Here is a 26,442-nt window from a genome sequence, read left to right on the forward strand (position 1 = left end):
ATCATCCTTTCGTAAACTGCAAGTCATCTTTTCTACTTTGCAGTAAATACGTTAAAACAATCGCCAATCTATCCAGCCTCGATAAGCGTTCGTGCGACCCCGATGGGTAGAAGGCTGGGCAGCTGAGTAAGAAACATTTATAGTTTCATCAGAAAACAAGTCCTTTTGAATATGTGCTGTTGTAAATAAACAACCGAAGAATAGACAAAGTACACGGAACGTATAGGAACAAGCGATAGAACTAGGTTTGGAAATTGATTTGCATGACGCTTTTTAGGGTTCCGTACCCAAAAGGTAAAAACGGGACCCTATTATTAAGACTGCAAAACCTTTAGAACCTAACCTTAACCCTAACCCCCTAATCCCCCTCCTAACCCTAACCTTTTAAACCTTTTTAGAATATTAAGGCAAGAGCACATAAAACTCTCATAATGCAGTTCACGGCAAGCTTTTGGCTAGTGGTTAGCGTCCAGTAAGTACGTCCAGCGAGTCGGGCTCGCCCACCGAGGGTTGCGTACTTTTTAATATTTGTTGTTATAGTGGCAACACTGGCAACAGAAATCTATCTAACTATCACGGTTCATGAGATACAGCCTGGTGACAGACAGACAGACGGACGGACAGACGGACAATTGAGTCTTAGTAATAGGGTCCCGTTTTTACCCTTGGGGTACGGTACGGAACTCTAAAAAGCGTTTACACTATGGCAGATAAACTGCTGACTGCGAGGCCTCCTGCGATGCGAGTCAAATGTGAACGAGCCTTTATAGCTTTCATCAACTGTAGATTAAGTAAGGGTAGGATGCTTTTAAGCACTTTAACATTGTTGTAAATAATTAAGCATTGTGACTGAAGTTGACAAAGTTAAAGAGCATAGCCAACACATAGAGGTCACTTTACGACAAAGTCGACCCTCATCAAAGTATGTACTACCATTATAGGTATTACATAAGAGTAGGTGCAATAATTGTTGTAACCAATGTCATTCATCTTATGAAGCTTCTAGCAATTAAAAAAACACGATACGTGAATCAATTGTTGTTGAAAAAGTTAATTGATTTCACGACAATGGCCAATGGCGATCAGGAAGTGGAAATGAAGTAGTTGCAATTGTACTGGCGCCCTGGCTGTTTTTTTTTTTCAATTGCTAACCGAAGGCAGTGGGGAGACACTCCTGACTTCGGGTAAACTCTGCTCCGTTCGGCTCAGCATTGCTCCGAGTCCTTTTGCGTCACGACCACAGATGGGGAATGAATTTTAACAACCCTAAATAGCCGAAAGGGATAGTGCCATATATCAGAAAGGGATAGCATGATTCGACCTTGAACCGCTGTCAAACTTCGGATTTGTAGGAAGCGTCCATTCTGTACGGTAGTACTATTATTGACCGAAGCGAAGCGAAGGTCTACGTTTTGACTCGGGCATTTTGCTTTCGTATGTCCGGATGTTCTCCTCTACAGGTCGCAATTCTTAACCGATTCTCGTGAAATTTTGTGACCGAATTTTATGACTAAATAAAATTTTTTTGTCAATCCGGTTTTTCGAAATTTTTAAAAATGGCGGAGTCGTGATACCTGGCGCCTAAACAAATAGTCGTATCGATATCATAAGACTTTTTTCTTTTTGAGACATGTTTACAGAGTTAATAGCAAAAAATGCAGAAAAAAATTATCGCTGGTTTAGGCGGTATTTAGATATTTAATTTTAACTAATTTTAATTTGAGAAGGAGTAGCTAAATTTCGTCAACCCATCTAAGAACTATTTGGCTCAGTTTGTAAACGTTCGCTTTTTCTGGTTGCACAGAGGGTCTGGGTTCGATCCCCAGTAATTGTATGCTGGGATATTATAACTTTTTGTATTTTTTTACACATAAATTTCGTATTGTTTTTCTTTAATTTACTATACACCGTGTTTTTATTGAATTCCGTTAACTTCGGGGTATAGTTAAGTACGTTTATAAGAACTAAATGGCATAGTTAATTTTCAAAAAAAAAAATTTTTTTGTTTTCTTTTTTGTTTTTTTTTTGTTTAAAAAGTAATTAAATGTAGCATATAGCGTTGTTGTAACACGGGCATTACATTTAACTCAACCAAACAATTGAAATCTGTGACATATCAATGTCATTTCGTACATCAATCGACCGAGATTGTACTTAAGTTTAGTAGCAAATGTATGAACTCATTCTAAACACTAATCAATATGTAAGCCGGCCCTAAGGCAAGTGTACACGCTTGTAGAGGCCTTATAGTAAAAAAATAAATTATGGATTATCTCCGAAATGGACTTAATTAGAACATCGGTGTCTTTGAGAAAGTTACTTGATTTAAGCTCAGGAATGCACCCTTGAAATTAACGGAAATCAAAAAAAACACGGTGTATTTAAAGCTCATAGCACCATGTTATTTCAAGCTCTGCTCGCGAGGTCTACAGCTCACAGAGCCACTAGTGTATTCGGTGCCGAAGGATCAGTATAATGGGACGTCGGTATCAGTGACAACTGTGTGGGAAAGGAGGTCACTCTTAACCTGGTACTTTTTTGACGTGTCCTTTATAAAATTTAAATAATGAAAGTAAAAAAATATATATAAATAAAAAAAGTAAGTATCATAGCATAGCATGTGTTGTCAATATCAGCAAATATCAGTCATTGGCCTAACTTCAGGACAGCCGTGACAGCTGTGTCATGTCATATCAATACCTATGTTTTTTATGTTTGTCTTTTAAACAATATGATAGGTATATTTACATTACGACTTATTATTTACATGTTTTAAAAACAAATGTATAATGTTGTGGAAAAATACACATTAAAATTAGAAACATTATTAAAAATTTAGGTATTCATTGTTTCTTATTCTTTTAATAAATTGTGGGGTCAAAGAGGAATGCCACTACCTACATAATTAATCATCATAATTTTTAAAATTAATATATTTTACTCCATACTACATATAAACAGTATAAACAACCTAATCTTAGAATGTAAATAAAATAAATATGAATAAGATTAAAGATAGTCCGTCTATGTTAACTTTGCACCAAAGTGAACAGAACAAAGTGAAAGAGTGTCATTATTAACATCATATTTACATAAAAAAATTGACATTAATGATGCCATTACCACACTTTATAAATTCATATGCCATGCAGAGTTAACTTGGTCCGACTCTATGTGTATACTCTGTATCTTTAGGTATTTAAAAAAGTAAACAAACAATTTATACATTTTCGGGTAGTTATAAGTGTTATAACATTTATTGGTTAACCAAGCAATTACAAAACCGCCTGGATCAGTCACTCAACAATAACCCACATAATTTAATCATTTAATGTTTTTATCTACCCTCAACTGGCTTAACGAGCCATTTAATTATTACCCATTAAAATTTAGTAGGTTTTTTTTTATATTGCAATCTGACTAGCAATTAGCACTAGTAATAATCTGAATCACAACTGTAGATGTAGCTCACTAGTTCAGTAAGTTAACTCTCAAATAATAAATGTATCTATGTTACTATACATCTATTCTGTATGTTATATCAAATAAACAGGTTCCGCTGGCAACAGTGCAACCTCAACTGGTTTCTCCTATTATACAATCAGCAGTTTCGGTAACATAACACTAGAATCATGAGTTCATTGGTTACTGATTAACGTTTCATGTGTGTGGCTGTTAAAAATTGTGGGTTCTAACCTCAGTTTTGCTGTATAGAGAAGAAAAAAAGCATTAAGCTTAGAATAAATTTAAAAGTGGAAAAATTGCTGCCTTGGGTGGTTGTTTTGTTTGTTTTGGGTGGTTAATAGCATCGTTCGCAGACATTTCTGCTTATTAAAAATTAGGAAAAAACATTGTCAAAAAAAAATCCAAAAAATTCAGGCAGGATCGTCATTATAGGTACACAGACAAGACGAGAATGAAAGTCTTATTAGAATTATACATATTATGATGCTGTAGTTTCGGAAACTGGTTTAAAATTACAATTCAATGTTAGACTAGTACCTAGACTGTAAACTTATAAATATATTAATAAAAACTAGATAAGTAATGAAGTAGTTTTACAATGTATGATTAAATAAGGAAACCTGTGACTACAAACATTAAGACAGATATTTAAAATTTTTTAGCTTTAATTATTTTAATTTTTGAATTTTTTGGAAGAGACTGGTCAGCAACATTAGGACATGATGTCACGATCCTCAGCATTGAGGGAACGACTGATGATGATGATTTTAATTTTTCAGTTAGTTTTTTGATATGTATTCATGTTATAACACTTATTATAATTATAATAAATATTTATTTGTAACACCTGAAAAGCTGCAAAAGGAATTTCCCAAGCCTTTGCAATATTTAAATAAGATTTAAGTTTTTTGTCCTGGCGAACAAAGGTATAGGTAGGACGGTAGGTAAATAGCAAGTTAGATGATGAGTACCTAATAAACATGTTGGTGTAATTTGATGCCAGAGCATTCAGACAACAAAAGTTTATAATTATTTACCTATTTCAATGTTGACTTTTAAATGTTTACTTCCAGCATATTCATTTGTAGATTTTTTACTGTTATTTTATAATTCTCTTTTTATTTGAGTCACAATAATACTTGAATGTGGCTTACCATATCAACAGCTAAATTCATAAGGATAGAGACATATTCAGTACTAAAATTTCGGCAATGTAACTTGTAATCAATTTAGATGAACGTTACATTTTCAAAATTAAAGGGTAGTCTGATTGTTTTTGTGTATTGCCTCTTATAGTGGTCAGATTGAGGTAAGTTATAAGAATAGTAACGAATATGAACTGTTTTCTCAACACACTCTCGCTTTGGTACTGGAGACCGAAATCCGGGCGGGGTTTACGATCTACAGGTTTCTTTGTGTATACAAAGAAATATATATAAGAATACATAAAAGAAGATGTACTTACAATGTGTATCATACTATGATTTAACAGCAGTCACAATTCCGTTTCTCGTTTTATAGTTCAAAGCAATAGTTTCGCCTCGACACAAAATAAAAACACAAATATTAGCCGTTGTTTTTAGTCTATTTCACTCTTGTGTTGTTTATTTTTTGACCATAGTCATCATAGCCACTCACAGATATGTGAAATATTAAGAAATCATACAAGTAAACCCAAATCCTTACTATCGTTGTTACAAGAACTGCGAACGCACGGTATTCACAAAACAGCGATATACGTCTCGCTCGCCGCTGTTCTCAAACAAAACTGATTGAAATTGAATGAACAACATTTTGCAAGTTGTTGATTATTCGAACCGGCATAGAACGAATAAGAACGAATGAAAGAAATGGAACCAAACCATTCGTTCTCTTTGTTCCAACCAATGACATACATTTATTTATTGACAGCAGGATAGCTATATACTATTTCATTGCTTTCAAAAGAGACAAAAGATATGAATTTGTATATGTCACCGTAAAATTGTAAACACTCGTCATATTATAATCTCGCTAGTTACATTATAAACTGACGGTAGGGAGATTATAATCTAACCTAACCTAACCTACGTTAGATTATAAACTAACGGGTTTACAATCTTACGGTGTCATATATAAAGTAGGACAACGAATGATTGATTAATTCGTAGTGATACCACTGTATTCTTAAAATTTCCCTGTTGAGTTTAAGTTTTTTTTTTAAACATTATGTATATACAATGTGTATATCCAATATGGGCAATAAATCAAACCAGAGGGGCTACCGCGAAAACCGAAATTCGCAAATTGCGGGGATCTTTCTCTTTTACTCCAATGAAGGCGTAATTAGAATGACATAGAAAAGTGTCCGCAATTTTCGAACTTCGATTTTCGCGGTTATAGCCCAGATATAGAATTCATCCGTGTAATAATTAATTTAGAAGTTTTTAAATATAACAATGTAATTATTTTTTGAAAATTTACCGAGCAGCAATGTGCTACAAACATTACGAGACATAACTATAGTTCGTTTTTTTTTTGCATTAGAAATAAGGTATAGGAAGTAAGAAGTATAGGGTAGCATAGGACCAAAGAATATAATACTCACTAGGAGAAGAACGGTAACTCCATACAAAAAAATGTCCCCAACCGTTTATACGTTTATACTAGTGGCGCCGTCGTTGTGTACCAATGGAACTAAAGTTGACAACCGGTTTAGCCTGGCGGGTATTGGTAGGTAGTAATTCTGTTGATAAACATATTTGTTATTTTCATATCACGAAATATATGAAAGATGCAAATATTACCCCTTGTTTGTGGTATTATCAATTAATTTAAATAAAAGGCATATTTATGTTTATAAGTTTTATAACATTGTATTATTTTATTTATTAAAAAAATGTTTTACATATAGAAATATACACTGAAAATTAAACCCTGACAACTTAATAAAAAAATAGACATTAATAAAGCGCATTCACAAAGTTTTCAGTATAATACAAATAACTTTAGGCATGCCTACCTATTACACTTTACACACACAGATACACTACACTTTACACACGGCATTTTACACAGATTTCCAACTTGTATTCATACATTTCTTCACGGTTAATTAATACGCTTTCCAGATGCGTTATGACGCGGTTCCTTCTGAACCCACTAAAGCTATGAATTTCACTCAAATATGTATCTTCAACAGCCGTTGCTCCGCATTTAGCACATTTTCTATGTGCATTGCTGTAATCCATGTAGGTACAGACTTACAGAGTCTTAAGTGGTAGTACCGCTACGTTGTATTTATTATTTAAAGATTTAATAACTAAAATTTTCGTTATGAACTTTAACCACAGCAGTTGGACAGAGTCATTGACAAATATATTTTTTTATTATGGTGGGTAGACGTACCTACCCTCCATATATTTTATGAACATTGATAAAGACAGTTGGAAGCAAATATTCATTATAAAACTTAATCGCTTGTAGTTAAGTTTTAACTGTTTTAAGTCCCGTTTTATGATTAATAATGTAAAAAAATCGTGAAAATTTAAATCTTAGTTGGGAGCAATGTTGCTGTAGAAAAATGTTTTTATTTGATTACTGGCAACTTTTTCTAGGAGGCCAAAGCACACATAGAAGCTTCAGGCGCATACATGCGCAATTATTTGGGGACATAACTTTCTTAGGAAGTGAACAGGCCTTGCATAGGACCTATACTATGCTAACCACCGTTAAAATTTATTTGCCCCTATTGGATTTCCACACTGTATAACAATGAGTGCGTGTAACGTGTAGTGCCCCACTCGCACAGTGGCATTGACCGCCGGCATCACGGGCAGGACAAATACAAAATACAAATAGGTACAAATATCTTTATTCAGTAATAAAGGGCACGTAATTTTTGTTCACAACTATATAGCACGGCACAATTCCTGGTTTTTGTTGGTTCAAATCATCTAAAGTCCTCAATATTTTTTCTTTATTTTCTTGTGTATTTTTGTAAATTCTATTTGTTAAACATTTTTTACAACATATGAGTTCATTATTAAGAAACACCTTTTTCCTGACAGTGGGGTAAAATTATTCTGCTAGTAATATTATAATTGTCTATGATTCTTGTCTATGAATTGACAACGCTTAATGTTGTCAGACTTGAAAAAATATATTAATATATTCTCTTAAACTTTTGATTTATAAGAAACAAAAAAAAATATCGTATTCGTGATTAACATTTGAAATCAGGAAATTATCTTGATTTAAAACTATTCATTTCCCTTGGTTCAATATTCTTCAATATTTCGATATTTTTTAAATTATTCCTGGCAACACCATTCGATCTTCCGTCCATTTTCATTTGCAAATTCTAAAAAACGACGACGGAATACAAAAAATCTCGCCTTTTTGTCGGTTACAAATATATCTTGTACTAGATAATGTAAGTGATTTACGGTTTATGCAGTCAAAGTTTAATTTTTACTGAATGTGAAATAGATCTTCGCCAGGACAGCTGTTTAACGGTATGTTTCTTGACATTTGACGAATTTTGTTTGTATCAGAAAGAAAGTGACCGTTGTCTAGCGTCCGCAGTGGTTGTAGATGTGATCCAGTTTCACACCTCGCTTTATTATGGACACGGCTATAAATGAACCGGCTCGCAATTAACCATTAGTTCCGCCACAACGGTCAGGTGGCCATTTCTTGAATTCAGTATTCGAAAGGAGTTGCCGTTGTTTCGCCGTTTCACGTTGAGTTTAGCGGTAAGCAGTCGATAAAATGTACAATATCTCGCCGCCTACACGCGCTGTTTGTTTAGAAAGTTTAGTGACAATACCAATTTTTAATTAGGCAAATTAACATATCTTTTGTTATTGCGTGACTCAAGTATTCATGATTCAAAAACATCTGCAGAACTGAGAAACTGTACCGAATATGTGTCCCAAAGTTATTTAATTGGGTTTGTATTTAATCCTCCTTGACCTTCAGATGAAACTCACTCCACTGGACTTAAAAGGTCATTTAATTGCATGTAACTACATATGCAGCATGTACCTACCATATTTGGTTACTTTTAACACAACATTGTGTTCAGGGTCTTCTTGATGCTCTAGTAATGAAATGTTGACAAGAAAATTTACAAACACATAATGCTTCTTTTATGCTGTTTTATTGACTAAAATTATTGTTAAAATCTTTTAATATGTTTTAAAACATTTTTTGTTCCTCCTTGTAGGCCAGAAAAGATGACACTATAATTATAGTGTATAAGTATAGTATATAAGCAAATTTATTTCATAATTAAAATAACACATAAACTAAACATAAACCTAATTAAAAACTAAACTTAAATATAAATATAAACTAAATAAGTATAAAATAAATTGCCTACTGAAGCCCGTCTGGGGCTGCCCCCGACGCAAAGGTGCCCATCATGCTTGCTGTGTTGCCGTGTTGGATTGCGATGGACAACCTTTGCATCAGGAAAAACCCGGAGCGGGGGTCAAGGCCCCTTTCAAGCAGGCGACGAGTTAAATTTAAAACCAATTTATTATACTTTCTTTCTCATGTTAGAATGTGTGTCAGATATTATGAATTCATTTAAACAGTGGGTTAAGTTGATTTGTAACTTATTGACTTGATATTATAAATGGTTGCTTAAAAAGCTATCAATTTATTTGTAATTCATGAAATAAAACTATGAAAACGGATTATATAGCATATCGCTGGCCCAATATTACAGGGTTCTATGTTACATTTTCAAGATAGTTATATTCGACTTAATGTCACTATGACAATGTTCAAATTTCAGTTTGATGAAAGTGAAACATCGAACCCTGTAATATTGGGTCAGCGATATAATGAATTTATTTGATCCCGACATATAATTCACACCATCTTGACATCATGAGTATAGTTGAAATTTTTTAAGCTGACCAGTAACCGTATGAGCTCTCATAGTCCTAATTGGTCACCTTAAAAAATTTCAACTATAACTATTGCGGTAACCGAAGACAATATTAATTTGTAATTCAGTTGTTGCCACATGCAAACACAAATGCATTTGTGCTCCATTTTACAAAGCTAAAAATTACAATTGGTCAACACTCACCACTCAATCGTCAAGTGCTTGACGATTGTGTGTTGATCAGATTAGGTAAATTAAATGCAAAAATATGCATAAACAACTCTGATACCGAAATTAAATACTCGTTAATTTGTATGAAAAATATACCTGTATTCATTCCCTTATTTTAGTTGACAATATGAAAGGACTAGACTAGTGGCTCTGTGAGCTGTAGACCTCGCGAGCAGAGCTTGAAATAACATGGTGCTATGAGCTTTAAATACACCGTGTTTTTTTTGATTTCCGTTAATTTCAAGGGTGCATTCCTGAGCTTAAATCAAGTAACTTTCTCAAAGACACCGATGTTCTAATTAAGTCCATTTCGGAGATAATCCATAATTTATTTTTTTACTATAAGGCCTCTACAAGCGTGTACACTTGCCTTAGGGCCGGCTTACATATTGATTAGTGTTTAGAATGAGTTCATACATTTGCTACTAAACTTAAGTACAATCTCGGTCGATTGATGTACGAAATGACATTGATATGTCACAGATTTCAATTGTTTGGTTGAGTTAAATGTAATGCCCGTGTTACAACAACGCTATATGCTACATTTAATTACTTTTTAAACAAAAAAAAAACAAAAAAGAAAACAAAAAAAATTTTTTTTTTGAAAATTAACTATGCCATTTAGTTCTTATAAACGTACTTAACTATACCCCGAAGTTAACGGAATTCAATAAAAACACGGTGTATAGTAAATTAAAGAAAAACAATACGAAATTTATGTGTAAAAAAATACAAAAAGTTATAATATCCCAGCATACAATTACTGGGGATCGAACCCAGACCCTCTGTGCAACCAGAAAAAGCGAACGTTTACAAACTGAGCCAAATAGTTCTTAGATGGGTTGACGAAATTTAGCTACTCCTTCTCAAATTAAAATTAGTTAAAATTAAATATCTAAATACCGCCTAAACCAGCGATAATTTTTTTCTGCATTTTTTGCTATTAACTCTGTAAACATGTCTCAAAAAGAAAAAAGTCTTATGATATCGATACGACTATTTGTTTAGGCGCCAGGTATCACGACTCCGCCATTTTTAAAAATTTCGAAAAACCGGATTGACAAAAAAATTTTATTTAGTCATAAAATTCGGTCACAAAATTTCACGAGAATCGGTTAAGAATTGCGACCTGTAGAGGAGAACATCCGGACATACGAAAGCAAAATGCCCGAGTCAAAACGTAGACCTTCGCTTCGCTTCGGTCAACTAGATGATTCTATGTAAAACAGATGAATAATAGAATTTTTCTTTCATTAATTTTCCCATTTTGTCACCAGATCAAAAACAACAAAAAAGTATATGAAACTAAACATTTGACCACAAGATGGAGGACGAAAATGAATACAAGAAGCTACCGACAGACGAGAAATGTGTCCACAAGCTCTGGAAAGCCCGTGTTGCGGGCTACGAGGAGGCCATCAAGCTCTTCAACCAGATTGACGATGAGAAGAGCCCGGAATGGAACAAGTACTTGGGGCTCATCAAGAAATTTGTGACGGATAGCAATGCTGTCGCCCAAGAGAAAGGTATGTCCTAAAGTTTTAACTTAAAACCAAAAGGGTACTTATTGTTGGTTGTCATAAGGCGCTATTTCCATATAGCTTCAATTTGAAATCAACCTTATCAACAAGCGGCAATGTGGTACCTTTTGGTTGAAAACGTTACACCTTATTTAAGAATTAGTACTTGTTAACTCAATAATTCAAGAATATTATGTTAATCTCGACCTTGCCTGGTTGTAATGTCAGGTTAAGGATGGAGTTTCACTTGTGTTAATTAGAACAGGGTGCTAATTAACATAATATGAGTTAATTTTTATTAAATTGGGTCAAGTTGTACTTTTTAAAGTTCCAATTTTTTTAATGCGATAAACGCAGAGTTGAACGCATGCGATCAACGGAATGTAGATGTAAATGTAGTGTAGGGACGCCTGGCCGGAAGCAGGCGGGCTGTCGATCATGTGTTGCGTTCATTCAGCCGAATTCCCTGGACTTGGAGCTGCAGGTTACTATCCCGGAGGCATTCCCACACCTCGAATCTAGTACGGAACTTTTGAACGGTTTGAACAGAATTAGGAATCTAATGACACTAAGTTTATTGTTTTACACGGTAAACGCGGCGGTAAGCTCAAATCATTGTCATTTTTCATACATTCTATTTCCATTAACACATGCGTTTATCACATAAAACAACCGCGCGCCTTACCGTTGCCCAAGACACCTGCAATGCAACACCAGAACAGAGGAGTTGCAAGTACGTTGTCGGCATTTAATACATTCTCCATTTGCCAACGTTTTCGTAGCGCTGCGCTCGTTGCCGATCCCAGCGTTTTCCCGCTTTGTAGAGGAAAGCTACTACGAACAGAGAACCCGGCAAGCGATTTCCCGCCACTCAATGTGTTAAGATGGGAGTACGCTCTTTACTTCAAGATTTTAAAGTCGTATTGTACTTTTGGAGATTTCATTTCTCAAAAGACATTGGTCGCCGATTTATTCAACTGAATTGAGTCACCAACCTGGCTATTATGCGGTTACCTTAGAGGATATAAATATAACCAAACGGAGACGCCATGTCTGTAATTTTCGGTACAAATTAGTCTGCCGATTTTTGCGGGGGCGGGGCACGTCAAATGTATACGTAACGTAAAAATTGCCATGTCAGATAAACGTCAGTCCATACAATGTGTATGACCATTGGCCGCCTATTTTCGACAGAGGCATAGAGAAAGTAAGACAAGAGTGCTCACTCCATACATCAGTTTTGGCACCAAAAATATTAGTATTTTCATAGTCGACATCTAGCATCGAGTAGCGGAATTATCAGTACTTTTAGTAGTAGTAGTAGTACTGTCAACTTGACAGTACTACTACATTATTGACAGTGTTAAGTGACTGAATGGATGTAGCACTGACCGGAAAGTCTTATGTTGTTGAGCATTAGACTTTCCGATCGGTGCTACATCGATTGTCACTTGACAGTACTACTACTACTACTACTTAAAGTACTGCTAATTCCGCTACTCTATGCTAGATGTCGACTATGAAAATACTAATATTTTTGGTACCAAAACTGATGTATGGAGTGAGCTCTCTTGTCTTACTATATTTCTCTATGACAGAGGGGAACGCCTGTTAATGGCTACTCCGTTTGGTTATATCCTCTAAGGCGGTTACAGTCAATTGAACTATCATCGTTCACAATGTTAACTGACAATCGTAAACCTTGTTACAAAGATATTAAGGTCCATTAATAGTCAGAAAAGAGTACTGTCATATCATACACGTCAAGAGTAATGTCTTGCATTTATCGGAGCACCCAGCAATTACGGCAATTATGTTATTAAAATAATTTCGATACTTATTGTCGACAATTGCCGTCGAAAAACAATCGAAATCGATTACTTGTGTTCAATACATGATAGGTATATACTTCGAGCAACACCGGCTTCCGACACATCGGAAGGGAGGGGCCCAAGCGATATCTCACCGTACAAATCTTTCTGCCATTTTTCGCGGGGGGAAAGGTGCACACAGTCGCACTTCTCACACACTTACATACAAAATCCAATCTGTAATGACGACACAAATACATAGAAAATGACACACGTCAAAGACAAATCTTGCAAACCTCGATCTCTTTTTGTGTACGGACGAGTGACAAGTGTCACAACACGCACACTAACACGCACACTAACACATTTTCGTTGAAGTATGTTATTGTATTCTGAGAGATGAGAAGTCGGATTTGTCGCTCGACCGATCCGCAATTTGTACTGAGCGAGCAAAATCGATAAATCCAACAATTACATGAGACTAAAATATAATAATTGTGTTTGAATGTAATTAAACGTATGATATGTAAAAAAAAATATTACATGTGAAATGTAACACTTTCTTTTTGTAAATTTGATGTCCCCGACCTCTTTTTATAACAAATAACAGCATTTTTGTGCAGCAGTGTTCACGCGCGCGTCTGGACTCGGTCTAGTGAAAAATCCAAGTGCAACTAGTTTTATTACCCGCGCTAGATTAGATTGACGCGCTAATCTTGTACCTCGGCAGAGGGGAAATAGTGCGAATGCCGCCTCCCTTCCGTGTTGCTCGAAGGGTATATATAATGATACGTGGAAACGCGATACTTCATATGCCTATTGACAAAACTTGGAAAGAAATTTCGATAAAAACCATAAATTATATTACACTCAAGTCAACAGAATAGTAACAATGAATTATAAGAAGATATTATTTTTCACCACACCAGCTCGGAAAGGCTTACTTTGCACTTCAAAAACTGATAGCTAAGTTGCATTTTATTCATATGTGAGGCAAAGTAATCAAATGCAAATTTTGAGTTGTTTTCTTATGTTTGCTGGTAGAATTGACTTTTAAATGATGATTTTGTATGATAAATATTTAATAACATTCATTTGGATTTGATTTGGTTTGATTTTGTTTGATATTTTACATTTAATATTTGCTTCGGGTTGGTGTGGTGAAAAATTTTGTGTTTCACTCGGGGCCTCGGGGGCAAATTTTGTTTAACCCTTGTGCTTTGAAACTTTCGCAATGCTCAAGATTCCATTTTCCGAACCACTTTCGCTTGCTCGGGTATCAATATTAGCACGAGCGGTTAAGAATGTACCTAATTATGTTTTGAATAATGCAACTAATGTGGCCTCGCATACTTTTCAACACGCCACAACTTTAGCATAAAACAATATTTTTGTCCCTCATTTTCGTTCGTTCATTACCTATAAGGATGGTATTCCACCTGTCCAATTCTTTATCCAATGTGTATTTGCGTCTCACATTTTGTTTAGTGAGAGAGTGAGACGCCAGGGATCGGAACCGGTTTTTTGCAAAAACGTCGAAATAACCATATATTTCGAATTATTTTATTCTCGAAATGTAGGACTCAGTTTTGTTTTTAGGTAACGACTTCGTATTATTAGATTGTTCAATTAGAAATGAAGTAATTGACAAAGAACGAAAAAATACCGTTATCGTTCCCATACAAAACATACCGGTATCCGATCCCTGTGAGACGCAACGCACATTGAACCAAGAAATTGGGTAGATGGAATACCAACCTTTATAAGGCAATTACAACTCTCTTTTTCTTGTCATTTGACTGCGAGTGTAGTATTTGAATATTCGGGCCTTAGATTGTCACCTTTTATTATTTATCATCGTAACCATCACGTTTTTGCACGTGACGTTATTCACGGATAGACGATAAAAGCGCAACCGTCCTATTTTAACAGGTTTAAATATTGTCCAAATACCAGAGTGCTTAAAATAAATCGTTACGGAATCGGTGCAGTTCCTTGAGTTATTTTGGTAGCAAATATGTTAGGCATAGATTCGATCTGTTCGGAATTTGCTATATCGGGACTTTAGTATTTTGATCTTTAGAGATATAAGCTAGAGTAGAGCTAGAGAAATACAATATGTCAAAAATGTTTACATATTTCTTGACATATGTTTACATATTTCTTGACATATGTTTACATATTTGTTGACATATCGCTGGCTCAATATTACAGGGTTCTATGTTACATTTTCAAGATAGTTAAAATTCGACTTAATGTCACAATGATAATGTTTAAATTTCAGTTCGATAAAAGTGAAACATAGAACCCTGTAATATTGGGCCGGCGATATGTTTACATATTTGTTGACATGGTAAGGCTTCACTACGGTTGCTTGTACTGACATTCTAGGTTTTATTCTTATACTTATTGCGAGAGTTATAAGTGTTATAACATAACAATCTTATTAAGTAGCGCCCGCAACTATTTATAAACAAAATATGGAGTACTGACAAAAAATACTAAAACTTTTTTCGATAAACTAATAGCTAATAGCCTTTATCTTATCTGAATTAGAAAGCTTGTAACAATCCATAGGGGTATTGCAGTGGTGCAATGCAGTGTAATAGACTTAGTTAACGGATATGTTATTCCCTCTGCGGTTGTTGAAATAGTTGGTGCAAAAGTAAGTTGTAAACACTAGGTTTTATTCAGATTCAGTCCTGCTCCGTACATAAAAAGGTATTTTCTATACTACGCTATAGGTTTACCGCTATTAATATGTCTATATTAAATGTTCAATGGTACTTATGTTTTTTTTTCAGTCATTGGACTAAGATTTTTTTGTCTATATAATATGAATTAGAAGGATTTAACAGTTGTATGGACCGAATGAGATGAAGAGAGAAAACTTAAAAGTTTAGTGCGATCCCGTCCAGTCACCAACTAAATGCAGTTACTATGTAAATGTAGCTACCTACGTGACCCTACGTGTCGTCTCGTAGACGCGCTAAGATTGGCCCAACGTGTATTTTAGTGCATGTGAAGCCAGCATTACCACACGTAAAATTATCTCTATTTACCCTCGTGCGAACCAAAACCTAAACTAATCTCGCCAACGTGAATCACGAGTTAGGCTTCACGCACACGCGCACACGTGATGTTGTATCTTGTTACGTTTCTCACGTGGTTAAGTATGTTAAATCGCTTACGGAGGGTATGCTACTATCTATCAATGGAAGTTCCAAGCTCTGGTTGCCGAGCGCCGAAGATCAGGCCAGCCTGGCTTGTGTCAATCAGGTAAATTCGAACGAACACTGAGATCAGAATGGGAATACAGTAATATTAATATTATAGGACAGATGAAAAATCTGTGTCACATGTTTTAAGAAGCATCCTGTTGATGACACATGCGTTCGTGGCTGTATAGTCCTATGCGAGAGAGGATCCCGCGTCCACACACGCGGCAGGTGTATGCTCCCCCAGATGGGCGGGGGTTGGAGGCCTGCTCGTGGCGCCTCATGCGTTTCTCTTTTGAACAGGTAAACCAGGCATCGTCGTACTTGGATTGAACATCATGTATACTTGTATAGCACGATGGCACACGGGTCGGTCTTCGGCCATTTTCTGCCATTGGGTGCATGGGATCTAAGGATCAAGGAATACAGTATACACCGACGAAATCACAAAACCGATAGCTGATTGCTAAATGTCACAAATCTTACAGTTTCTGCCTTCGTTAATAGGAAAGAAACGTGGTTAATGTCTAATAAGTATTTGATATTCTTTAATAAGTAAATTGCATGCGTACAATGTAGTCTTCGAGAAAACTTCTAATATAAAAAAACTCACGCCTCGCTGACCGATACCGCTTAGCCGGTTTTATGACGACATTTACGATTGAAAATTGAATGTTTTTTTGGTATCTTGTGTGAAAATATCCGTATCGAAAATATCTCAAGCCTAATTGCGATGCAATTCAACTGATGGTGGTTGTTGTAACTGAAACCTCGCTAAACTAAACTGTATATATATATATATATATATATATATATATATATATATATATATAGATAACTGTAGATATATCTGCACCGCAGGTCCAACGCCAAAGACGGATTAATCGGTCAATGACCACAGGGCAACATAGACCTACGTGCATATGCATAAAGCTCAATTTCAGTTTTGACACTTCGGCGACGTGGCGTCCGAGTGACAGCTTTTGTGTTTGACACGGCGTCTAAAAGGTTAAAACTTATACAATTTATGTGAATAGAAACATTTCATGCTTTTGTACCAATTATGGACTAAAATGGGGCAATCTAATTGTCACAAATCAAGGTTTAGTCACCGCTATTGAACGTGACAATATCAATAATTTTGGGGTCAACAATGGTACAGTTTACCCTAGTTTTCATTGATAACTGCGAGTGATATGTGTAACCTAGTTTCATTGAGCTTTTTGAGCGCTAGAGGCGCCTAGCTGCAAGCCGTGCTTTGAAATCGAAGGTCGTAGCTCGTACATGTGCATACCACAGTTTCTTGGGTTTTATGCATGTGATTGTAATACCATTTAATATTTACCAGTTGCTCTTTCTTCAGTGAAGGAAATTATCTTTAAGAAAACGGACTATCACTACACCTTATAAAACAAAGTCCCCCGCCGCGTCTGTCTGTTTGTGTGTTTGTATGTTCGCGATAAACTCAAAAACAAATGAATGGATTTTCATGCGGTTTTCACCTATCAGTAGAGTGATTCTTGCGGTTTAGGTCTATAATTTGTTAACCCGTGCGAAGCCGGGGCGGGTCGGTCGCTAGTTCGAAATAAGGCATATATTTCTCTTTCTGTTATATCCAGGATTAGATAGAACTACGTAGAAATAAGTTATTGGTTAGAAAGTCAGATATGTGAGATGTTAGTCGTTTTGATTGTACGTTCTGTGCCTATTCTTGAGCTCAATTTGACTTTAAGCAAGATAAGATGGATACCATTTTCTCTGTACAGTCACCTGCAATATTAATATGTTACATAACGAAGGCCGAAAAAATATATGACACGATCTTATTTGTAGAGCCGTAAGAGCGAGTCATATATTTTTGCGGCCTTCGAAGAGTAACATATTATTGCAGGTGACTGTACTAATGCATGTAAACTTTATTTCTATATCTACTTTAGCACGGGACCGAAAACGTTCTATTTCTATACTGCAAAACGTAATTCAAGACCAAAAAAAAAGTAAAACAATGTTGCCACTGCAATAATTTGTTTGTAAAATAGTAAATTCCTTTTGATAAATAATCACGCTAAGATAATTTATTTATTAGTAATTTTACTCCTACGATTTAAAAAAGTACTTTTATTTACTTATTTTTACATGAATACAAGACGCGCTAGTAAAAAGTGGCAACATTTTCTTACTTTTTTTGGTCTTGAATTACGTTTTGCAGTTTAATATAGTTTAATATTTTTGTGCAGGTATGGAGGCAGCGTTGGTGTTTGTGGAAAATTGCGGGCACGCCGGCAAGACGACTGGCGAGGTGATGTCTGGCATCGTGGCCAAGTGCATCGCGGCGCCGAAGACGAAGACCAAGGACTTGGCTTTACAGGTACATAATAATACAATTTCAAAAACTGAAACACACACACACATCTTTTAGGTAAGCAAGTTCCATCCTAGACTGCATCGGCACTTACCATCAGGTGAGATTGTGGTCAAATGCTTATCCTTTTCTAATAAAAAAAAAATGAACATTAGAACAGGCGTGAGTTAATCACGGCTTTACGCTACGGACGTTTACTCGATCGAAGTAAATTATTTCCAAGATTAATTATTGCTAAGTATTGCCTTCAGAACGCTCGTTGGGTTTTCTATGTAAGTATCGCTGCGCTTTTGTCATGTTTGAAAAAGTGGAAACCTGCAGTGGATTTTGCAGTTATCATGAAGAGAACAGTTGGACAAGGAACGAGCGTTGTTTTGGAGAATTTTGGTGAAGGCATTGGCCCATCAGAGAATTCTTCGGCTATGCTGATGATGATGATCATGCCCAAGAATGGCAAAACTTAGAACCTAAGCAGTGTTCTGCAATTTAGTAAAATTGTAATTAAAACCGGAGTAGTGCGAGTCGGACTCGTCCATCGAGGGTTCCGTACTTTTTAGTAATTGTTCAATCTGTGAAAATTTCAACTGTGATCTATCTCATGAACCGTGATAGCTAGCACGGTTCATGAGATACAGCCTGGTGACAGACAGACAGTGGAGTCTTAGTAATAGGGTCCCGTTTTTACCCTTTGGGTGCGGAAGCCTAAAAATCTTGAAATCTTTTTTATGCTTTATTAAGTACGTAATTGTTATTTCTTCATAAAGTAAATATAGTATTTTTTTTAATCCATAGATCACCCTAATGTACGTCGAAATAGAGAAACACGAGATCGTCCAAGAAGAGCTGATGAAGGGAATGGAACAGAAGAACCCCAAGGTCGTCGCGGCCTGCATCACGACCATGAACACGGCGCTCAAACAGTTCGGGAACAAAGTCATCGCCATCAAGCCGATGGTGAAGAAGATACCAGTACTGCTGACTGATAGGGATAAGGGAGTGAGGGATGAAATGAAAGCGCTGGTCGTTGAGATGCACAGGTTTGTACTGCTTATACTTTCTCTCGCATTTTAGAGGCTCATTTGGAGACGGTTCCTTATGACGATCACAAGGATGAACACAGTGCTCAAACAGTTCGGGAACAAAGTCATCACCATCAAGCCGATGGTGAAGAAGATCCCAGTACTGCTGGCTGATAGGGATAAAGGAGTGAGGGATGAAATGAAAGCGCTGGTCGTTGAGATGCACAGGTTTGTACTGCTTATACTTTCTCTCGCATTTTAGAGGCTCATTTGGAGACGGTTCCTTATGACGATCACAAGGATGAACACAGTGCTCAAACAGTTCGGGAACAAAGTCATCACCATCAAGCCGATGGTGAAGAAGATCCCAGTACTGCTGGCTGATAGGGATAAAGGAGTGAGGGATGAAATGAAAGCGCTGGTCGTTGAGATGCACAGGTTTGTACTGCTTATACTTTCTCTCGCATTTTAGAGGCTCATTTGGAGACGGTTCCTTATGACGATCACAAGGATGAACACAGCGCTCAAACAGTTCGGGAACAAAGTCATCACCATCAAGCCGATGGTGAAGAAGATCCCAGTACTGCTGGCTGATAGGGATAAGGGAGTTAGGGATGAAATGAAGGTGTTAGTCGTTGAGATGCACAGGTTTGTACTTTTACATTCGTCGCATCAATGAACACGGCGCTCAAACAGTTCGGGAACAAAGTCATCACCATCACACCGATGGTGAAGAAGATTGGTGCTGCTGGCTGATAGGAATAAAGGAGTGGGGATGAAATGAAAGCGCTGGTGGTTGAGATACACAGGTTTGTACAGGTTTATCGTGTATTTTTAGATGCTCATTGGTAGACAAAATGAATAACTCTTTGAAATTACACACTATCATTTGTCTTAGCTACCAAACTTATGGCGTCAATATTTTATACCGCTTACGGATAAAGCTTAATTGTTCTTTGCTTTAACCACGAGCTTTGCAAAGAGCCATAGTGTACGGCCTGAGTGGCGAGCGTTCGGTGGAGCTAGAAGGAAGGCAGCGGCAATGTTCTCTGTGCATGCACTCGGGTATCTCATACGTTTCGTGTTTAACATGAACCCAGTCTCCCCACCCCCCAGCCCGGCTCAAGCGTCCACTCAGCTCGTACACTTGCAAAGTTTTGCACTCGTTTCTCTGACCCAATCATAGAGAAAAAATACCTACATAGAGTGCTCACTCCATACATCTGTTTTAGTACCAAAACGACTATTATTTTCGTAGTCGACATCTCGCATCGAGTAGCTGAATTATCAGTACTGCTACTTGACAATAGATGTTCCGAAAAGTCACAATTTTCAGCTAATATTATAACCGGATTAACCGGAACTCTACTTTCAACTCCTTCTGCTTTTAATATTAGTTTGTAAATTGTTGTTCAATACAATTTTCGTGAGTCGCGACACTAGAGAATTCTAGTGTCAAGTAGCGATACTGATAATTCCGCTACTCGTTGCTAGATGTCGACTGCGAAAATAATAGTCTACTTAAAGAATACTTGAAAAGAATACTTTTTGGTACCAAAACTGGTGTATGGAGTGAGCACTCTATTCTTACTATATTTCTCTATGGCCCAATATAAAGTTGTTTTCGAGGTGGATAGCGCATATTTCTAAATCTACATTCCATTCCAGATGGATCGGCGGTGCTATAGAACCACACATCGCCACTCTTCAAGCCGTAGTGCAACAGGAATTAAGGGACTCCTTTACGACGGGAGGCGCCCAGCCCACCAGATACTTGAGGTCGCAGCAACACAGAGTGAGGGACACGCCCGCCGCGGACACGGGAGATGGTAAGAAGATTATTTTTAGGGATGTACCGACTAGTCGCCGACTAGTCGGGAAAGCCGACTATCCGGCCTGATTTGTAGTCGGCGATTAGTCGGCGACTAGTCGGCAAAAATGGCCGATTAGTCGGCACTTTATAAGTGGCAGAAAAACAGTGCAAAAAGAAATAAATAGCAAATATTTACCATAAGTTTTTCACCTATTTTACCCAAATTCCTATTTAGGGTGCTTACTAAAGCTTTTGTTCGAATTATTGACCGCTTGGTCGCTTTCTTGTCCGATTGTTCGGTTGTCGTATAAAATATAGCCTTTAGTGTAGTAAATGAAGCAAGTTGTTGTATGGAGACCCATGCATTAATTTCTCAGTTGATGAAATTTAGCTTGGTTATTGTATAGTATGAGCCGAGTCTAACATTATAAATATCCAAAAAAAAAACACTCCTAAGTTAGGTAAAAACACAAATCTGATTATACATATATTGAACCGAGTAATTCCTCAGTCCAAAATTATTTTACAAAATAAGTTATTTGTATCAGTATGTGATACTAGAAAAAAATCTAAAAGTTTTGTCAAACTTGAGAATATTTTTTTATGATACTTCCTTTTTTCACGCTCATTTTCATCGGAAAATTGCTCTGTCATTTTTTTCTTCTTATATGATCTTAGAATATAATTTGGCGCAGTGGGTAAAAATATCCAAAAAAAATGCGTATCGAAATGTATGTATTATAGAACTATTAAAAACTGAGAGTGGAAAATTTTTAGATTTTCATTTTGTAGGTATAAAACGGCAATAAAATGGCATTCCAGTGAAAAAATTAGACTGAGCAATTTTCCGGTCCAAGACACGCCAAAAAAAATTATTTTATTAATACTGGTATTTCTGCTGGGATATTTTTTTGATATTTCATATATTGTTGCAATACGTTACATGAATATGTCTGGTGAAGAAAGTTTGAACGGAGCAATTTTCCCTAAAAAGATATTAACGATTTAAGACTTTAGGTATTTACTTTAATTCTATTATTATTATTTATTGATACTTTATCATACTGTAAAGTTTTTTCTGGCTGAGGAATTACTGCGGGGTCCACTACCTTTATTTACTACACTACTTAGGATTTTTCATTTTTCAGCGTTACTATTTATAATATGACGAATAGCGCGACGAAAGGGGTAAAACGGTTGTTTTTAGGGTTCCGTACCCAAAGGGTAAAACGGGACCCTATTACTAAGACTTCGCTGTCCGTCCGTCCGTCCGTCCGTCCGTCCGTCCGTCCGTCCGTCCGTCCGTCCGTCCGTCCGTCTGTCACCAGGCTGTATCTCACGAACCGTGATAGCTAGACAGTTGAAATTTTCACAGATGATGTATTTCTGTTGCCGCTATAACAACAAATACTAAAAACAGAATAAAATAAAGATTTAAATGGGGCTCCCATACAACAAACGTGATTTTTGACCAAAGTTAAGCAACGTCGGGAGTGGTCAGTATTTGGATGGGTGACCGTTTTTTTTTTGCTTTTTTTTTTGTTTTTTTTTTGCATTATGGTACGGAACCCTTCGTGCGCGAGTCCGACTCGCACTTGCCCGGTTTTTTTTAAGTGCATCTGAACCGAATTTAGACGAAACTAATGATCTGGCCGACTAGCTGACTAATCGGCTATCCGAGCGCCGATTAGTCGGCTAGTCGGCCAAATCAATAGTCGGTACATTACTAATTATTTTATTACAGTTGTAGTTGTAATAAACCTTGAAGTTTAGTTCTGGAATACAATCAGAAAAATTCAGGAAATCTTGTGAAAGAATGTTCATAAATCTTACGTTAAGTTATAATGGGAAGACATAATATGACTCCATTAATCTCTTCTTCCTCGTTCCCTCAATGCTGAGGATCGCGGCCACATGCAACACGTCTCCATTGATTGCGGTCATAAGCCAAGTGGACCGCACGGTGCAGGCTGCCGCCACTCGTCTTCTTCATGGCGTCAGACCATCTCTTACGAGCCCCACCTTGAGCGCGTTTGCCATTCATTCGCCCCACTTCTCCATATCATGCATTGGTGATCTCATAATGTGTCCGAAAAATCTAAGGGCTCGTTCATGGCATGCTTTAGAGAGCCGTGTGGTAATACTGAGTTCTTCCAAAATAGAGATGTTAGTTCGTCTAGCTGTCCAAGGTATACGCAGCAGTCTTCGCCAACACCACATTTCAAAAGCGTCAATCTTAACCACATTACAGCTTTTCAGGCTCCAGACTCCATTAATAGTCAGAAAGGGCATTTGCCCACCACCATTTGGTTGACATTTTTAATTTTCTTGCTATTATCGAATTGCGTAAAGACCAGAAAATGATATAAAGGATGATGATGTATAGGAATGCGACACAAAACACTGAAAAATGGTGGTCATTTTGATCTATTTAGTCAAGTGTGTATCTTATTAAGTGTTTTGCCATGCATATTGCTGTGTAATTCATAAGGCTAAGCGTATGCTGAGATGCAGGCGACGCAGTTCACGTAACGCAGCGCAGCGCAGATTTTGTAAAGTATAGAACGTCCTTTAGCTGCGCACGCTGCATCGGTAGGACATTCCATACAATACAAAATCTGCTCTGCGCTGCGTGAACTGCGTCGCCTGCGTCTCAGCATACGCTTAGCCTCAGACTTATTTAAAATCTATTGACCTTCGAGTCTATTACAGACCATACAAGCAGTGCCAGGTAGGGCGCAACGTTTTTCGTGGTTGTGTAAGCCAATATGGGAGCGGCAGACACGACCAATAGGGTATTTGACTACTAGTCAAATCAGTTTCTTTTTTCGAACTGTCAAAACGATTTTGCTACTACGGAATTTATATGAAACACGAGACGTCACAATCAAATTACCTACTCTTTATAGATTTATACGGGTTTTAAAATAGAAATTGTGTCTAAAAATAACTGCTGTCTACGTTTCTGTGTCAATCTTCTGCTCCTTTATTTCATTCATGCATGGTGTAAAATAATGTATTTTAAATACAGTCAAATGGATGGTGTTTAGCAAAAATGAGTCATCCCACCATCCATTCCATTATCCATCCCATCCATTGATCCATTTTGCAATAAAATGTCAACTTTAAGCGTCAATTTTTTGAGTTGACATCTTATTGAAAAATTAATGTGGGTTGACACATTATTGATTAACTGCATCCAAATACCCTATTATTAAAAGTAATTTAGCCATAATCTGGCCTTTACTATCGCTGTAATAATCTAAAAATAACCTAAACTTATCACAGGTGCCGTTGAAGACGATGATGTGGACGCTGCGGCCGGCGACACCGCCGACATGGACCCCTACGACCTCCTCGACCCCGTCGAAATCCTCTCCAAACTACCTAAAGACTTCTACGACAAACTGGAAGCGACCAAGTGGCAGGAGCGAAAGGAGGCGCTAGACGCTTTGGATAATATTCTGAAGACTGCTCCGAGATTGGAACCGGGAGATTATGCAGATTTAGTCAGGGCCTTAAAGAAGGTATGTTGATATGTTCTTTACTTTCATATTATTATGAACCCTTATCATCCCTTGATCCTCTACAAACTGTTTAAAGACTTCTATGACAAACTAAAAATTACAAAGTGACAGATTAAGTTAAAACCTAACTTGTGACCGATTAAGTTAAGACATTTGGATAAGCTTTGATTTACTAAGCTAGCTTTGCTTTTGAACGAATGAGTGAATTAGACATTGAACTAACGAGTTAATTAGCCAGCAGAGCTTTTAGAGAATCAATATACATATATCATCATCATATCTACCGGAAGACTACTTCTGGAGATAAATCTCAGGATCTCCACCACGAACAGTCGTACGCTGCCTTATACGATGGTTCCCTAATATCTTTCCCTTGTTGGTAGCTTTCTCTTACTGCGTCCTCCCACTCGCGGGCGTCACCTTTTGATACCAGCGAAAGATAACCTTTAATACCTACTACATTAACATTGTATTTCATTCCAGGTGATATCAAAAGACAGCAACGTCATGCTGGTCGCTCTCGGAGGCCGCCTTCTCGCCGCCGTAGCATCAGGGCTCCGGAACAAGTTCCAGCCATACGCTACAGCGTGTGTGCAGGCCATACTAGAGAAGTTTAAGGAGAAGAAAACTAATGTTGTGACCGCGCTGAGAGAGGCTATAGACGCTATTTATCCTGCTGTAAGTAATATATTACTATTATACAGTTGACGTCATATATTAAAACTTTTGCACCTTAAGATCGGTTTTCCTAGGATAGCGGTGCCGTCATATAGCGCCGTCTCCATACTAAATAATACGGCTAAATGTGGATGTCGTAGTATTTGTATGGAGACGGCCGCTATATGACGGCACCGCTATCCTAGGAAACCAGAGCATTAGTCCTTCGTAATAAGGCGAAAAACTAAACATCTCTTTAACGTCGACTGTACAAACTCTGAGGTTTCAATGAGGAATTTGGTTCCTTTATCGCTGTTACACCTTTACATGCCGCTTAACAGAATTAAGGGTCAAAATCGCTCAAGTTTTTATTTTATTTTAAATAAGACACGGAAATACTGGCTTTAAATTTGCGTTCATATAAATGGCACGATTTTTCTAACTTGAATTTAAAGAAGGCGTATTTCTCTTTAACTGTTTAGTGTTACTGCGTCTCTTTATTCCAACATAATAATCATAAAAACCACAATATTGCAGACGAATCTCGAGGCCATAATGGAGGACATGCTAGCCGCATTCGACAATAAAAACCCGTCGATCAAGGCCGAAAGCGCAGTCTTCCTTGCGCGCGCCCTCACCGTGACACAGCCCGCCGCCTTCAACAAGAAACTCGTCAAGGCATACGTCGGGGGACTGCTTAAACTCATGGAGAGTGCCGGTATGTGTAACTATTAACTCATGGAGTGTGCCGGTATGTGTAACTATTAACTCATGGAGAGTGCCGGTATGTGTAACTATTAACTCATGGAGTGTGCCGGTATGTGTAACTATTAACTCATGGAGAGTGCCGGTATGTGTAACTATTAACTCATGGAGTGTGCCGGTATGTGTAACTATTAACTAGGCACTGTTCAAGCACGGGTTCAACAATAACCTCG

The 26,442-nt window shown here is 37.1% G+C and overlaps 3 protein-coding genes across 5 annotated transcripts in view; 2 read left to right on the forward strand and 1 right to left on the reverse strand.

Annotated features, from left to right (window-relative positions):
* The window catches only part of LOC134794967 (E3 ubiquitin-protein ligase goliath-like), a 118,954-nt gene extending 113,708 nt beyond the window's left edge, over window positions 1-5,246 (reverse strand). The window contains exon 1 of the mRNA XM_063766839.1: window positions 4,931-5,246. The gene's annotated coding sequence lies outside the window, so the exon portion shown is untranslated. The remainder of the gene's footprint in view (window positions 1-4,930) is intronic.
* Window positions 5,247-7,994: 2,748 nt separating this feature from the next.
* LOC134795169 (protein mini spindles-like) lies at window positions 7,995-19,769 on the forward strand. The gene is made up of 5 exons (XM_063767000.1): window positions 7,995-8,201; window positions 10,855-11,103; window positions 18,364-18,494; window positions 19,281-19,529; window positions 19,560-19,769. The coding sequence occupies exons 2-5, from the start codon at window positions 10,902-10,904 to the stop codon at window positions 19,767-19,769; spliced, it is 792 nt and encodes a 263-aa protein (XP_063623070.1). The 5' UTR covers window positions 7,995-8,201; window positions 10,855-10,901.
* Window positions 19,770-19,805: 36 nt separating this feature from the next.
* The window catches only part of LOC134794872 (protein mini spindles), a 36,177-nt gene continuing 29,540 nt past the window's right edge, over window positions 19,806-26,442 (forward strand). For 2 of the 3 annotated variants that reach the window (XM_063766682.1, XM_063766681.1), the window contains exons 1-5: window positions 20,016-20,155; window positions 21,176-21,336; window positions 24,609-24,847; window positions 25,331-25,525; window positions 26,042-26,222. In XM_063766682.1, coding sequence (XP_063622752.1) covers window positions 20,019-20,155; window positions 21,176-21,336; window positions 24,609-24,847; window positions 25,331-25,525; window positions 26,042-26,222 — 913 coding nt within the window. In that variant the 5' untranslated portion in view covers window positions 20,016-20,018. Of the gene's footprint in view, window positions 19,946-20,015; window positions 20,156-21,175; window positions 21,337-24,608; window positions 24,848-25,330; window positions 25,526-26,041; window positions 26,223-26,442 lie in introns of those variants that run through there. The other variant, XM_063766683.1, reaches the window with a different exon arrangement.

Source organism: Cydia splendana, chromosome 11, assembly GCF_910591565.1.
Source record: "Cydia splendana chromosome 11, ilCydSple1.2, whole genome shotgun sequence".
Taxonomy (NCBI): domain Eukaryota; kingdom Metazoa; phylum Arthropoda; class Insecta; order Lepidoptera; family Tortricidae; genus Cydia; species Cydia splendana.